The following is a 16,764-nucleotide window of genomic DNA, read 5'->3' on the forward strand; positions in this document are numbered from 1 at the left end:
TTTAAAGTAATGACCATAAATGTACTCACTGGACTTGAGAAAATAATGGAGGACATCATTGACATCCTTAACAAAGAGGTAAAAAAGAACCATGGATGAAGAACCCAATAAATGAAATTAAAAAAACACTAGATGGAAAAGTAGGGTAGAGGATGCAGAGGAGCAGATTAGCAAACTGGAACACAAAGTAATGGAAAGTAATCAAACTGAACAGGTGAGAGAAAAAAAAACTATACAGAATGAGAAAAGATTTAGTGAACTCAGCTACTCCATCAATCATAGTAACATTCGAATTATAGGGATCCCAAAAGACGAAGAAGAGAGAGAAGGGGGGAAATTTTATTTGAAAAAATAATAGCTGATGGGCTGCCTGGGTGGCTCTGTGGGTTGAAGCCTCTGCCTTCAGCTTGGGTCATGATCCCAGGGTCCTGGGATTGAGCCCCGCATCGGGCTCTCTGCTCAGCAGGGAGCCTATTTCCTCCTCTCTCTCTCTGCCTGCCTCTTTGCCTACTTGTGATCTCTGTCTGTCAAATAAATAAATAAAATCTTTAAAAAAAAAAAAAAGAAATGATAGCTGAAAATGTCCCTAATCTGAGGAAGGAAATAGAGATCCAGATTCAGAAGGCACAGAAGGCCCCCAACAAAGTCAACCCAAGGAAGCACACACCAAGCCACATAATAAAATAGCAAAAAGTAGTGATAAAGAGGGAATCTTAAAAGCAGCAAGAGAAGAGGACATTTACATACAAAGGAAACCCCCATAAGCCTATCAGTGGATTTTTCAGCAGAAACTTTGCAGGCCAGAAGGGAGTGGCATGATATATTCTAAGTGCTGAAAGGAAAAGACTGGTAGCCAAGGATACTGGATCCATCAAGGCAGTCATTCAGAATAGGAGAGATTAAGAGTTTCCCAGACAAAAGTTAAAGTAATTCATGACCACTAAACCACCACTTCAAGAAATGTTAAAGGGGACTCTTTGAGTGGAAAGTAAAGACAGTAAGTAGAAACAAAAAAAGTAGGAAGCACTAAAGCAATTTAAAAAGTATTCTATAAAAATCAGTCAAGGGTTTCACGAAAGGATATTAAATATGATATGATGTATCTCTAACATTAGGGGAGAGAAGTAAAGAATGGGTTCAAACTTAATGACCATCCACTTGATATAGATTGCTATATGCAGAAAATGTTATGTACAGACCAAATGGTAACTACAAATCAAAAACTAAAAGTAGATATGCAAAAAACAAAGAGAAAGGAACCCCAGTATATCATTAAAGAAAGCCAACATACCTTGAAAGAGAGCAAGAAAAGAAAGGATCAGAGAAGAGCTACAAAAACAACTACGAAAATGGTAATAAATACATATCAATAATTATTTTGAATGTAAATGGACTAAATGTTCCAATCGAAAGACATAAGGTGATGGAATGGATAATAAACCAAGACGCATCCATATGCTGCCTATGGGACTCGTTTCAGACCTAAAAACACCTGTTGAGTGAAAATGGGGAGTGGAGAAACATTTTTCATACAAATGTATGTCAAGAGAAAGCTGGGGTTGTAATGCTTATATTGGACAAAATAGATTTCATTTTTTTTTAAAAGATTTTATTTCTTTTTATTAGAGAGAAAGGGGGAACAGCAGGCAGAGGGAGAGGGAGAAGCAGGCTCCCTGTACCCTGCATGGGGCTGGATCCCAGGATGGTGAGATCACGACCTGAGCCAAAGACAAATGCTTATCCGACTGAGCCACTCAGACACCCCAGACAAAACAGACTTTAAAACAAAGATAGTAACAAGAGGCTAAGGACACTGTAGACTCCTAAGGGAAGAATCCAACAAGAAGACATAACAATTTAAATATTTATGCACTCAATATGGGAACACCCAAATGCATAAAACAACTTAATAAGCAGAAAGGAACAAATAAACAGTTACACAATAATAGTAGGGTACTTAAAACACCCCACTTTATATCAATGGACAGGTAATCTACAAGGAAAGAGTGGCTTTGAATGACACTTTGGACCAGATGGATTTAATAGATATATGCAGAACATTCCATCCTAAAACTGAATACACATTCTTTTCAAGTACACATGGAACATTCTCCAGAATAGATCACATATTAGGCCACAGAATAAGTCTCAATAAATTCAAAAAGATTAGTCATATACTATGCATCTTTTCTGACCATAATGCAATGAAACTAGATAACAACCACAAGAAACAATCTGGAAAGAGTACAGCTACATGGAGGTTAAATAATATGCTACCAAAGAATGAATGGGTCAGCCAAGAACTCAAAGAAGAAATAAAAAAGAGAGTGAGAGAGAGACAAAAGAAAATGAGAATGTAATGCTTCAAAATCTTTGGGATGAAGCAAAAGTGAGTCTATGAGGGAAGTTTATAGCAATACAGGACTACCTCAAGAAGTAAGAAAAATCTCAAATAACCTAACCTTATAATGAAGGACCTAGAAAAAGAACAAACAAATCCAAAACCAGCAGAAGGAAGGAAATAATAAAGACTAGAGCAGAAATAAATGATACAGAAACTAAAAAAATGTAATAGAACAATCAATGAAAGTAGGAGGTGGTTTTTAGAAAAGATCAACAAAATTGTTAAACCGCTAGTCAGATTCATCAAAAAAAAAAAAAAAGTCAAAGTTATAAATGAAAGAGGAGAAATAACAACCAATATCATAGAAAAACAAAGGATTGTCAGAATATTATGAAAAATTTTATGCCAACAAATTGGACAACCTAGAAGAAATGGATAAATTCTTAGAAACATATGAACTAATGGAAAGTGAAACAGGAAAAATAGAGAAAATTTGAATAGACTAATTATCAGCAATGAAATTTAATCAGTAATCAAAAAATTCCCAACAAACAAAAATTAAAAATGAGCGGGCTTCACAGGGGAATTCTACCAAACATTTAAAGAAGAGTTAAGACCTATTCTTCTCGAACTATTGACAAAACAGAAGAGGAAGGAAAACTTCCAAATTCATTCAATGAGGCCAGCATTACCCTGATGCCAAAACCAGATAAAGACACCACAATTAAAGATAACTACAGACCCCCATCTCTGATGAACACAGATACAAAAATCCTCAAGAAAATCTTAGTAAACCAAATCTAATAATACATTTAAAAAAATCATTCACCATGATCAAGTGGGATTTATTCCTGGGTTGCAGGGGTTTTTCAGTACTTGGAAATCAATAAATGTGATACATCAAGAGGATAAAAATCTTATTTATTTTAATAGATGCAGAAAAAGCACTGGGCAAAGAACAACATCCATTCATGATAAGAACCCTCAACAACGTAATTTAGAGGGAGCATACTGCAACATAATAAAGGCCATATTTGAAAAACCCACAGCTGCCATCATACTCAGTGGTGAAAAACAGTTTTTCCCTTAACGTAAGGAACAAGACAAGGATGTCTACTCCCACTACTTTTATTCAGCCTACTTCCAGGAAGTCCAAGCCATAGCAGCCGAACAACAAAAAGGAGTAAAAGGCATCCAGGTTGGTAAGGAAGAAGTAAAACTTTCACTTTTTGCAGATAATGTATGTAGAAAACTCTAAAGACTTCACAAAAAAATTACCAGGACTGATAAGCAAATTTAGTAAAGTCACACATTAAACAACATACAGAAATCTGTTGCATTTCCATATACTAATAATGAAGCAGTAGAAAGAAATTAAGAAAACAATCCCTTTTACAACTGCACCAAAAATAATAAAGTACTTAGGAATAAATTTAACCAAGGAGGTGAAAGACCTCTACTCTGAAAACTTATAACACTGATGAAAGAAACTGAAGACAATACAAAGAAATGGAAAGACCTTCCATACTTATTGGCTGGGAGAACGAATATTGTTAAATTGTACCCAAAGCAATTTACACAATACAGTCCATATCAAAATACCAATAGAATTTTTCACAGAACTAGAACAAACAATCCTAACATTTGTATGGAACCACTAAAGACCACAAATAGACAAAACAGTCTTGAAAAAGAAAAAAACAAAAGTATCACAATTCCAGACTTAGAAAGCTGTAGTAATCAAAGCCGTATTGAGAAGGGTATGTGTTGTGCTGAGCACTGTATATTGTGTGAGACTAATGAATCACAGACCTGTAACCCTGAAACAAATAATATATGTTAATAATAAAAAAATAATAATTAAAACAGTATGATATTGGCACAAAAATAGACACATGAAAAAACAGAATAGAAAACTCAGCAGTAAATCCACAATTACATGGTCAGTTAATCTTCCACAATGGAGTCAAGAACATGCAATGGGAAAAAGACAGTCTCTTCAACAATGGGTGTTGGGGAAACTAGAAAAGAATAAAACTAGACCAACTTTCTTACACCATACACAAAAATAAACTCTATATAGATTAAGGACCTAAATGTGAGACCTGAAACCATAAAATCCTAGAAGCTCACACAGGCAGTAATTTGACTTCAGCCGTAACAATATTAACATTTTTTCTGGATAATGTCTCCTGAGACAAGGGAAATATAGCAAGAATAAACTGTTGGGATTAAATCACCATAATTGGGACTACTATTAGGACTACATCACCAAAAAAAGCAAAGGAAACAATAAAAGACAACATACCATATGGGAAAAGATCTTTTCAAATGACATTTCCAGTAAACAGTATCCAAAATATATAAAGAACTGTTACAACTCAACACCACAAGACCCAAATAATCTGGTTAAAAAATGGGCAGAGGAGATGCACAGACATTTTTCCAGAGAAGATATCAAGATGGCCAACAGAGACCTGAAAAGATGTTTACATCACTCATCATCAGAAAAAGGAAAATCAAAACTGTAATGACATATCACCTCACACCTGTCAGAATGGCCAAAATCTAAAAAATAAGAAGCAAAAGGTATTGGAAAGGATGTGGAAAAAAAAGGAACCCTCTCGCAGTGCTGGTGGAAATGCAAACTACAGTCACCATGGAAACCAGTATATAGGTTCATCAAAAAAAGTTAAAACTATCCTGTAATTATCACAGTACTGGGTATTTACCCAAAGAATACAAAAACACTAATTCAAAGGGCTACATGCACTCCTATGTTTATAGCATCATTACTTAAAATAGCCAAATTATGGAAGCACAGGTGTGCATTTATAGATGAATGGATCAAGAAGTGGTGGATATATGCAATGGAATATTATTCAACCATAAAAAGTGAAATCTTGCCATTTGCAACAACATGGGTGGAGCTAGAGAGTATAATGTTAAGTGAAATAAATCAAGGAAAGATAAATACCATATGATTTTATTCATATGTGGAATTTTGGAGACAAAACAAATGAGCGAAGGAAAAAAGACAAACCAAGAAACGGACTCTTTACTACAGAAAACAGATGATTACTAGAGGGGAGGTGACTGTGGGGAGGGTGAAATGGGTGAGTGGGATTGAGAGTACACTACTCTCAATTGAGTTGAGCGTTGAGTAATATATGCAACTGTTGAATCACTATATTATACACCCGAAACTAATAACACTATGTTAACTACACTGGAATTACAGTTTTTAAAAAATAGTAGGCTGTTTGGTTTTTGAGGAGTCAAAAGTTATATGCGGATTTTTGATGATGTGGGAGTCAGTACCCCTAATCCCTACATTCCATGGTCAACTGTATTGTAAGCTCTATAAACATGGAAATTCATTAAACCCAAAGAAAGGCAGCTTTTTTTTTTAAGGCATTTCCTATAGTACAGCCTGATTAGAATACAATTGATAATAAGTAGGATTAGATACTTATATTTGGTAAATTTCACTTATGAATCTTACTTAGGCAGACAGACATTCTTAAAGCTCTCTGAAAGAAAAACATGTTTTTAAAACTATTGTTAGAAAGCCAATGGAACTCCTCTTAGAAAAGTACACATTTTTATCTGACTTTATATTTTAGTGTCTTGATATTTATCAGTTTCTGTTTTGTAGAGTTTTAAACTATATTATTTTGCTTTATACAGTAAGACCTATTTTATTATGATTACGTATAATAATAATTGTCCTGACTAGAAATATTTTCATAATTAACTACAGTTGATATAATTTAAAATTTTAAACAGATCTTTGTGTTATTTTACTCAGATGCCTGGAGTTCTTATTTGTATTGCAAGATTTGTGTTTCTGTAGTTAATGATTTTTATATAAAATGAAGCTGCCAGGGGCACCTGGGTGGCTCAGTGGCTTAAAGCCTCTGCCTTCGGCTCAGGTCATGATCTCAGGGTCCTGGGATCGAGCCCCACATCAGACTCTCTGCTCAGCAGAGAGCCTGCTTCCTCCTCTCTCTCTGCCTGCCTCTCTGTCTACTTGTGATCGCTGTCTGTCAAATAAATAAATAAATAAATAAATAAAAATCTTAAATAAATAAATAAATAAAATCTTAAAAAAAAAAAAAATGAAGTTGCCAGAATGTTTCCAGGATGTTAATTTTTGATTGAGAGAGAGAGAGATGAGGAACTAAATCTTAAGATTTCAATAAGACTTCAATATCTTGCATATCTAATTGACCTAAAAAGTACTGACACACAGAATTATATAAATTTAGGTTTTTGTTGGTTATTATTTTTAAATAAAGTCATTGTAATTATAGGAAGATCTCTATAGGAATTTAGATAATGTTTTGTGTGTGTATGCATACTAGTATTAGACTAGGAAAACTAGACTATGAGTTGAGTTTGGGGGTTTTTTGCCCTCATTTTTCAAGTGAAGACCTCACAGAGATTGCCAAATTAGTGTATTTGCATCTTTCTGTTCTCTGTTTGCAAAAAGAACTTTAGAAAGTCATTATGTGGTAAATATTTAAAATTCTTAGGAAAGCAATAAGTTATTAAAGGGAGAAAGTATTAAAGTCAGGATGTATAATGTTAATTGCTGGACTCTTAGTGGGTAGAACCAGCTGCTGATGGTGATAGTATTCTGTTTTTTTGAGAGATTATATATGCAAAAGTATAATTTAGTAGAATTTTCTTAGTCAAGTTTAAATGTGAATTTAAGCACAAGTATCCATGATGCTGAAACAATTCCAAGGAGCCTTAAAGATTAGACTGACCTTCTTTTACAGTTGAATCTGAGACCAGGGAAAACAAGGGACTTGTCCATTGTATCATAGTTAGGAATTAATAGAGTTAAGAATTTGAACTCTTACTTTCTTAAATATTAAGTTTCCATAAAAAAATAAATGACACAATTGTTTCTCTTGTGTTTCTTTCTGTTTCTAGTGGGTAACAGTTGACTATCTTTATATACTAAAAATATTCTCTTTTTGTAGGAGAACTATGGATTTGATAAAATTGAGGTACGAGACAATGGTGAGGGTATCAAGGCCATTGATGCACCTGTAATGGCAGTGAAATACTATACTTCAAAAATAAATAGTCATGAAGATCTGGAAAATTTGACAACTTATGGTTTTCGTGGAGAAGCCTTGGGATCAATTTGTTGTGTAGCTGAGGTAAGGTAATATATATTGACCTCTCTAGTGATTTCATAATCACAGAGTGATAGCATTAAGAGAAAATGAATGGAGTTTTTGGCAAAAAGTATGGACGATTTTTATTGTGGTAGAATATATATAACAAAATTTATCATTTAATCCTTTTTTTTCCATTTTTTTTTATTGTGTTATGTTAGTCACATACAGTACATCATTAGTTTTTGATGTAGTGTTCCATGATTCAGTGTTTGCGTATAACACCCAGTGATCCATGCGATACGTGCCATCTAAGGATGGCACCCATCCCTGGGCTCACCCATTCCCCTACACCGCTCCCCTCTAAAACCGTCGGTTTGTTTCTCGGAGTCCATAGTCTCATGGTTCTTCTCCCCTTCCTGTTTCCCCTGCTTCATTTTTCCCTTCCTTCTAATGTCCTCCATGCTATTCATTATGTTCCACTTTTTTTTTTTTTCTTTAAAGATTTGGTACTCCTGGGTGGCTCAGTGGGTTAAGCCTCTGCCTTCAGCTCGGGTCATGATCTCAGGGTCCTGGGATTGAGGCCCGTGTCGGGCTGCTGTCTACTCAGCAGGGAGCCTGCTCCCAGCCGCCCCGATCCTCTCCTGCTTCTCTGCCTATTTGTGATCACTCTCTCTGTCAAATAAATAAATAAAATCTTTTAAGATTTTTTTTTTATTTGACAGAGAGAGAGAGAATACAAGCAGAGGGAGCAGCAGGCAGAGGGAGAGGGAGAAGCAAGTTCCTCCTCACGGAACAGGGAGGCTGATGTGGGGCTCAAGCCCAGGACCCTGGCATCATGACCTGAGCCGAAGGCAGCTGCTTAACCAACTGAGCCTCCCAGGTGCCCCTTAACTTGACTTGTTCTAAACCCTAGCTGGTCAGAGGCGGATTGGGTTCCAGAACTTTGCTCTCCTGACCCTGGTTAGGTGCTTTCAGTGTTTATAAACCCCTCAGTTCAGAGTCTGACCAACTTTTTTGCATAGTACCAATTATATTTCACTGCCTCTGCATTGGATTTCATAACTAGTTTGTGTCAAAGTCTGTCTAGAACCTTGATCTAGTAGTGTTTGATCACACTGCTCTGTACTAGTTTCTTTGTGTTGTACTATATTATTCTGTGTACTGGACTGTGTTTTATAGTGTGATAGTCTCTGTGTCCTGTGTGTGTCCACTGGCTGTGTATCCCTGCATTTGTGCTCTGCTGGCCATCTCTACTTGGGTGAGAATGCTCAGGTACAATCAAATGATAGAACTTTACTGTTTCAGAAAAGTAGCATGTCCACGAGATACTGTTACTTTTCATCCATTCTCACAGCAGTCATATAATCTCCATGCTTACTGTGGTCTTCCCTCATTCATTCTGCTCTTAAAGTGCTGGCATGGTATAGGTCTTCTCCGTTTTTTTGTGAAAAGAACCCCTGCTCAATATTCACTTTTGTCTTTTGGAGCTCTGTAAGGTGATGCCGAAGTAACGAAGAAAAATTGTGGTTGGGGAAGGAGGTGGTCTTTAAAGTGGGAGAGTTTGATATTCTACTACAGAGGTAGACGAGGGGCCCTTGTGTGTTAGAATCCAGACGTCCAGCGGCCCATGGGCGGCTCAGTTGGTTAAGCGTCTGACTCTTAATTTTGGCTCCGATTGTAATCTCGCTGTTGTGATATGGATCCCAGTGTTTGTTGGGCTTGGTGCTGAGCCTGGAGTCTGCTTCAGATTTTCTCTCCCTCCCCTCACCCCTGCCCCCCACTCGCATACACACGCTCTTTCTCTCTCTCAAATAAATAAATAAAAAGAAGAATCCAGATGTTCAGACATTGCTAAAGAAGGAAAAGCCTTGTCCTTAAATGCATTCTGCTTAAAACCTCTATTCAAAATTTTGCATACCCCTTGCTTTCTGTGCTAACCTATCTGTCCCAGCACTTGCTTTATTTAGAGTTCACCGAGTCTCCAAATAGATTTTAGGGAAGAGCTAGTAGAGGGTACAGCTCACTGGGCATTGCCCATCTTTCTCCCTAGAGACCATATCTGGGAACCTACAGCCCTGGCATCTTGCAGAAAGTGTGTTTTTTAAGTGGGTTCAGATTTATACTGGGAGCCTCTGAAACTCCCAGCACTAGCACATACTATTGTTTGAGCTCCTGGTAGCTATTTTAGAAATCATATAATTTATTTTTTTTAAGATTTTATTTATTTACTTGACAGAGAGGGAAAGAGAGGGAGAAAGTATAAGCAGGCAGAGTGGCAGGTAGAAGCAGTCTTCTTGCTGAGCAGAGAGGCTGACATGGGGCTCGATCCCAGGACTCTGGGATCATGACTTGAGCTAAAGGCCTGAAGGCTTAAACAACTGAGCCACGCAGGTGTCCCAGAAATCATGTATTTCTTTTTTTGTTTGAGAAAATAATTATTTGATTTTTTTTTTAAGCTGCTGGCCAAACTTTTTAGTTGTTTTGTTGCTTTTTTTTTAAGATTTAATTTACCTAACAGAGAGAGAGAGAGAGAGCGCGCGAGCACACACAAGTAGGCAGAGCAGCAGGCAGAGGGAGAGGGAGAAGGAGGCTCCCTGCTCAGCGGGGAGCCTGATGTGGGACTTGATCCCAGGACCATGGGATCATGACCTGAGCTAGAGGCAGACGCTTAACTGTCTGAGCCACCCAGGCACCTCTGATCTTGGTAGTCTTTAAGGTATATTTTGGCAAAGTATTGTTAAATAATGTAAAATTAAGCATTTCTGGGTTTTCAGAAATTAATTTGTTAATTTTAGTGTAGTTGACACACTAGTTTCAGTTACACAACGTAGTGATTTGACAAGTTTATACATTATGCTGTCTTCGCTACAACTGTAGCTAACTTGTCTTGATATATCACTATTACATTGTTGATTACATTCTTCTATGCTGTGCCTCTTAGGTCCCATGACTTATTCAGTCCATATCATTGGAAACCAGTATCTCCTTTTATTCAGAGGTGGAATTTAAGGGGGGGGGACCCACAAATGAATAAACAAAAAGTCATTTCTGTATTTTCTATAAGATGTATGTAACCTATCAGAACTGAAATTGGTTATTATCAGCTTTGTCTACTAGGTGGCAGCACTATACTTAGTCTTTTTAAAATACATGGTAATGAGCCATATGACTTATCCAAATCTTTACTGTAGTTCTGATTTTAAATGGCAGTTTTGCAGTTCTCTGTCCAGTGGTACTCTATTTTGTTTCTTTATTTGACTACTTAAGCCCAGTTGATATCCAAGTTTATCATTTTGTCTTTTGTTTTATTTTTTTTTTTTTTAAAGATTTTATTTATTTATTTGACAGAGAGAGATCACAAGCAGGCAGAGAGGCAGGCAGAGAGAGAGGAGGAAGCAGGCTCCCTTGCTGAGCAGAGAGCCCGATGCGGGGCTCGATCCCAGGACCCTGAGATCATGACCTGAGCCGAAGGCAGCGGCTTAACCCACTGAGCCACCCAGGCGCCTTATTTTTGAGGCATTCGAATGCCTTGAGTATAAATACTTAAAATAATTTATCAGAATTACTGGAGGAATAAAGGAATTGTCAGACTACCAGAATAATATAAGACTGTAAACTTCTTAAAAGTTATATTCAGTTTACACATTGTAAAGTCAAATGTTTATCTTACAAAATATTAACAGCATTTTATGTAATCTCTTTTCTTGTAAATCTTTGGGAAAACCACACATAGATACATGTGTGCATATTTTACGTATGTGAACTCAAGGTCAAGATATACACCATGATCAGCACCCCTGAAGGTGTTCTCGTGCTCCCTCCCACTAGGTAACAGCTATTCGACCTCTATCAGTATAGATTAGTTCTACCTGTTCTTGAACTTGATGTAAATGAAATCTTACAATATGTATTTTTTTGTCACAGATTTCATAATGATGATTTGGGTTTGATTGTTTCTGAAAGCTAACGCATCATCAAAAATCTAGATTCAGAAGGGATCCTGGTAGGACCCTGTTTCATTGCCAGATCCCCCTCATCAGGACGGAGTCCATTTGCCTAGCTCCCTAGTATTGGCACCTGAATGCTCAAAACTGAGTCTCTCTCTGGAGATTGCCTTTATCTCAGCTGAACAGGGCAACCTGCATCCAATGACTGACTAATGAGGGATTATAAATGTTCTATTCCAATTCAGAACACTTCTGCCATGCTATCTCTGGGCAAAAGTGACCCTCCAGGGTCAGCCAAGTCCTTGTTTGTGACTGCAGAGCCCCACATCTCTTTCTGCCCTGCCATCACAAGTGATCATCTTGGGAGCACCCACAATGAGCTTCCTGCTCACTAGTGTCCCCTCTCAATCTGTGTTATGGGTAAGCCACCCTAAAATGTAGATCTTCTGTGGTTCTGTCTCATATTACTGATGAAGCCAAACGCCAGGTTTTCTTACTCCAACTTTGAAACATAGTCTAATAATCAGTCAGCTACTATTTAATTGTCTGTTGTATGCAGGGTGCTGTGCTAAGTAGTTTACTTTAGAAGAACTGTGCCCAGGGCAGTAAATGGAATATGAAAATTGTGACCTATCTAGGGACATATAATGTGTCCATGACAAAGCCAAGAATTCAGTTCCAATATCATGTCTCCTAGTACTGAGTTTACCACAGTAGGTCATGCTGCCTTCTTACTAGTATGATTGGAGAGATATTTATTAGTTTAAAAATACCTCGTACTAAAATAATGAATATACTCAGGCCTGCAGCCGTAAGCTCAGTAGATGATATCAAGGAGTAGTCAAGTCAAGTCAATCATAAGTTGGAACTTATGTGGGAGGATTCTGAATAGTATTTCAGAAATACAGAAACTAATATATGCTTGTTAAGGTCAATTAGATTTAAAAAATTTTATTGAGGAATTATAGTTATTAATGAGTGCTTTTTGGGGAGGCAAGTTCACTTTTTAAATTTAGTGAATATTCTTCACTCAGAACTGAAATTTCACATATAGATATCGCATATTTGTTTTAAAGGCTCTAATTTATTTTGAAAATCTTTGGGCAGAAAGTACATTTTTTTAAGTGGTTACCTTGTGCTGGGTAGTATTCTGCTCCATGAAGTTCACTGTGTGTATTTTTTTGATGGGATAACATGATATGTGGTTCTTTTTTTTAAAATTTCAATTAACCGCCAACATTAGTTTCAGATGTAGTGTTCAGTGATTCTTCAGTGGCGTATAACACCCAGTGCTCATCATATCATGTGCCCTCCTTAATGCCCATCCCCCAGTTACCCCATCCCCCGACCGACCTCCCTTTCCGCAATCCTCAGTTTGTTTCCAAGAATCAAGAGTCTCTCATGGTTTGTCTCCCTCTCTGATTTCTACCATTCAGTTTTCTCTCCCTTCCCTTAATGATTGTTTGCACTATTTCTTGTAGGTTCATTTTTGTTTTACATTTCATTAAACCTCATGGCTTAAAGGGGGGCAAAATCAGAAGCTATATGATTCTGTTTTGAATATGAAAGTTGGGACTTCCTTAATTGTGGGCCCTCTTAGATGTAAAAGATAGGAGGAAGCCCCAGAATCATTTTGATAATTTCTTCCCTCCTGTTCCATACTGTAGGATACATCCTGTGTTCTTTAAAGCCATGGTGATAGAGCTTTAATTAGAATAGACACAGGAATTTTTAAACCAGTGGGGTATCCTGGTTTCTAAGGAATTTTTGAAGCAGTGGGGTATCCTGGTTTCTAAGGAATTTTTGAAGAAGCAGGGTATCCTCCTTTCTAAGTGCAGCCTCCTCACAGGTAATGGAACTCTGTTGAAAGGAGAGAAGTCAGAGCCAAGATTTCCCTGTTGTTAGTCTCCCAGAGTGAATTATCCGGGAGAAGTTCTGACGTCAGAGCTCTTATATTAGTGTACAACTCTGCACAGGCGGGCATATTCACACCCAGAAAGGAAAAGGCATTTCAGTGATCCAGGCAAAGCTGACATTTCTCCTGAATCATGAAGACCATTTGCCTTAGTTTTCAGACTCCTGTTTCTTGTGTCAAAGTATTCATCCAAAAGTCAGCAAAAAAAATAACAAAATTTTAACAAAATTATCTTAAATGAATTTTTGCCAAGAGAGGTTTTTTGTTTGGTTGGTTGGTTTTGCATGAATTAAGAGGATATATCCTAAGTTTTAAATTTTAGTTTTATCTAAAATATTGAGAAACATTATGCTTATTTAAAATTTAAATGCTTTTATGTAATTTAACTTTTTATTAGTATTATAGTTCCCTTGAAACTCAATAATTGGACTGAAAAGTCAGTTTTTAATAATTGATAGCTAATATAACCCATAAGGTTCTCTGAGAACTTTAAAATAAACTTTTAAAAATTCTTAAAATAAATTTATTTAGTTCTTGACACCGCTAGATTCATTCTGCCACAGTTCATTAATGTCTCTAGTAAGAAGCACAAGTAATAGTTTGTAATGTTAGAGATGCATCCGGTGGTAGAGTTACTATGGGTTCAAATTTGTTAGCTCCTGTAGAGCAAACACATTCTAAGCTTGTGCCTAGTCCAAAAAAAGGTTTCCTGCCCAGGACACAGGGTCATATGATGAAATGAACTCTTGAAATACAATTCCTTCCTCTGAGGAACACATTGTGTTTCATGAATTTGTGAAACATGCTTATGTGTTATCCTTTGCTGTCTTTCACAGTGAATTGCAAAGAATTTCCTATTGAAATAAATTTTCAAAATACCCAACACATTCTAATTTTAAAAGAATTTAACATTGGAAAATAATATTGTATTCTGTTTTTTTGTTTTTTTGTTTTTTGTTTTTACTTTAATGCAACTATTACAATGGGACCAGTGAGGTCCTGTTTTGATTTTTAGTGTATCAGTTTATTCATCTAGGCTGGAGTGTATTTACTGTTAACTAATATGTTTAAAGGATGAACAAGTTAATAACTATGAAATGCTTTGAAAGTAGTCAAAACAAATACCCATGTAACCTTGTAAAGTAGCATCACCTTCATCTTATCATTGCCTTCCCCTTAAAGATGGTAGAGTAATCATTTATTCAAGGCCATCTAACCAAGCCACTGGCATAGTTAGTACTAGAACTCGAGAGTTCAGGGCTACTTTTGCTCAATGACTCCAACTTTAGGCTAGGTGGCTAGCTCTTTGGAGAATAGAAGTAGAATTTAGTTGACCTTCGCATTTTTGAGAAGTGGTTGATTAAATTTCGAATTATTTTTAAAGGGATAATCATAAAGTAATTAAATTAGAGACTGGAAAGAAATTTTTTGTACTCTTCGTATTAAACTTTGTTAGAAAAAGTCATTACTGGATAGAATAGAATTGAGATGGAGCAGGGAAGATTAAGGTCAATTATCAGGAAAACTTTCAAAATTATACAACTTTTGAACCATGGAATATATTTTTGGAAGAAGTAGAAAAATCACTTAAGATTATATAGACTCACAACTTTATGTTAGGTGCAGCTTTTTTGAGGAACAGTTATTATGGAAATGGCAGCTTGAGGCAATGCCCCTGGTAAGAATTTGATGGACATTACCCCTAGAGAGAATATAATAGATTCTACTAGTATTATGAGCTAGAGAAGACATTTTTGGGGTGACTGCTATTTCCTGCATGGTACCCACATGTTCTGTAGCCATATGGCCTACGGTAAGTTAGTGCATGCTTAGGACAGGAAGGTAGAACCATCAAATCCAGTGTAGCTCCAGCTGAATGTAGATGAGTTCCAGCAGTGGAGCTGGATCTTTATGGCTTCTTCCTAATTTACATAGTCGGCTCTGCTGAGTCCAAGAATGGCCAAGAAAGATTGCTCCAGCTTTGCGTTATCATTGCTCACAAAATGTGTGAAGAGGCCACCCATTTCTGAAACCACTGTGCTTTCCTAGGACATCCCCACTCTCCACCTATGGTATTTTCTGATACTGGAATGGTTTACTATTGTTAGGCTCTCCCACTCATCTCAAAAAATAGGTAATGCAGACTTTTTTTTTTAATAGATTTATTTATTTGAGAGAGAGATATGAAGAAAGAGCACAAGCAGGGTTGGGTGGGGGGCTGAGGGAGAGGAATGGTCAGACTCCCACCTGATGAGGAAGCCTGTCGCTGGTCTAGAAATCAGCTAAAGACTGAGGCTTAACCAGCTGAGCCACCCAGGCACCCTGAATGCAGATACTCTTAAATTCTTATTTCTGTCCCTAACATCTAAGGAAATATATTCATGGTCAGTAAAACCCTTTCTTATACATACATGCCTTAATGCTAAAGTATTTTTCAATTAATAGAAAATTTACCTTTAAATAGTTCTGTTTGTTTTTAAGAAAAAATTGTGCATAAATATATGTGTATGATTTATATTTTTTTATTCCTTGAACCATTAGCTTAAAAGAAGTGTAGTTTTATGCAGAATATAAAAGGGGAGGGAATTATCATTTTACAAAAGGATTTTTCACATTACCAACAAATTTATAGGAATTGTCTTTTAAAAAGTAAGTTTCCCTAATGCAATCAAAATATTGGTTTTACAGATGTAAGTTATATAACACAAATAGCCATTTCAGATATACTGATTTGTGTATGAGTATTTTAATTAAAGTTAAATATTCAAAGATCAGTGATTTGCCCCTGAAAAAAATGTTAGCCTATTATGAATATAACTCTAAGGGAATATTACAAGAGAAGTGATCATAAGAGATTAGCAAGTATAAAACTTTTTTCAATTTTAAGTAAATTTATAATTATTTTAAATCTGATTTGATAATGAGGATAATGAGTCCACTGCAGTATCTAAAATAATAATTTTATTAGTGTTTTTTTTTTTATATTCCAGGTTTTAATTACTACAAGGACAGCTTCTGATAATTTTAGCACCCAGTATGTTTTAGATGGCAGCGGCCACATAATTTCTCAAAAACCTTCACATCTTGGTCAAGGTAAGAAAGTAGCTTTGTATCTTTGCCTTTCTTGTCTTTTTTTAAAACATTGTTACCCCTTAAATTCAAATATGCTGCTTCAGGTTTGGTCGTGTGATAAAGTCTACTTTACTTCCAAGTGAATATTCAACCCTTTTTTTAGTACCATTTCTTAAATACTTAGAATTGTTCTCCAAAGGAGCTGTGTAAAAGCCTTAGGACCAAATACAGATTAGTCACCCTTCTGTAAAACTGTAAGAACAATTTTACTATTGTTGCATCACTTGTGTTTTCTTTATATGTGAAGAACGATAGTTTATTGAAATGCATAAAACATTATTGATTTGG

At 36.3% G+C, this 16,764-nt stretch overlaps 1 protein-coding gene across 14 annotated transcripts in view; it reads left to right on the forward strand.

Annotated features, from left to right (window-relative positions):
• The window catches only part of PMS1 (PMS1 homolog 1, mismatch repair system component), a 90,456-nt gene that overhangs the window by 12,586 nt on the left and 61,106 nt on the right, over positions 1 to 16,764 (forward strand). For 13 of the 14 annotated variants that reach the window (XM_047720555.1, XM_047720559.1, XM_047720561.1 and 10 more), the window contains 2 exons: positions 7,339 to 7,521; positions 16,335 to 16,437. In XM_047720555.1, the coding sequence (XP_047576511.1) occupies positions 7,339 to 7,521; positions 16,335 to 16,437 (286 nt within the window). The remainder of the gene's footprint in view (positions 1 to 7,338; positions 7,522 to 16,334; positions 16,438 to 16,764) is intronic. The other variant, XM_047720562.1, reaches the window with a different exon arrangement.

Source organism: Lutra lutra, chromosome 3, assembly GCF_902655055.1.
Source record: "Lutra lutra chromosome 3, mLutLut1.2, whole genome shotgun sequence".
Taxonomy (NCBI): Eukaryota; Metazoa; Chordata; class Mammalia; order Carnivora; family Mustelidae; genus Lutra; species Lutra lutra.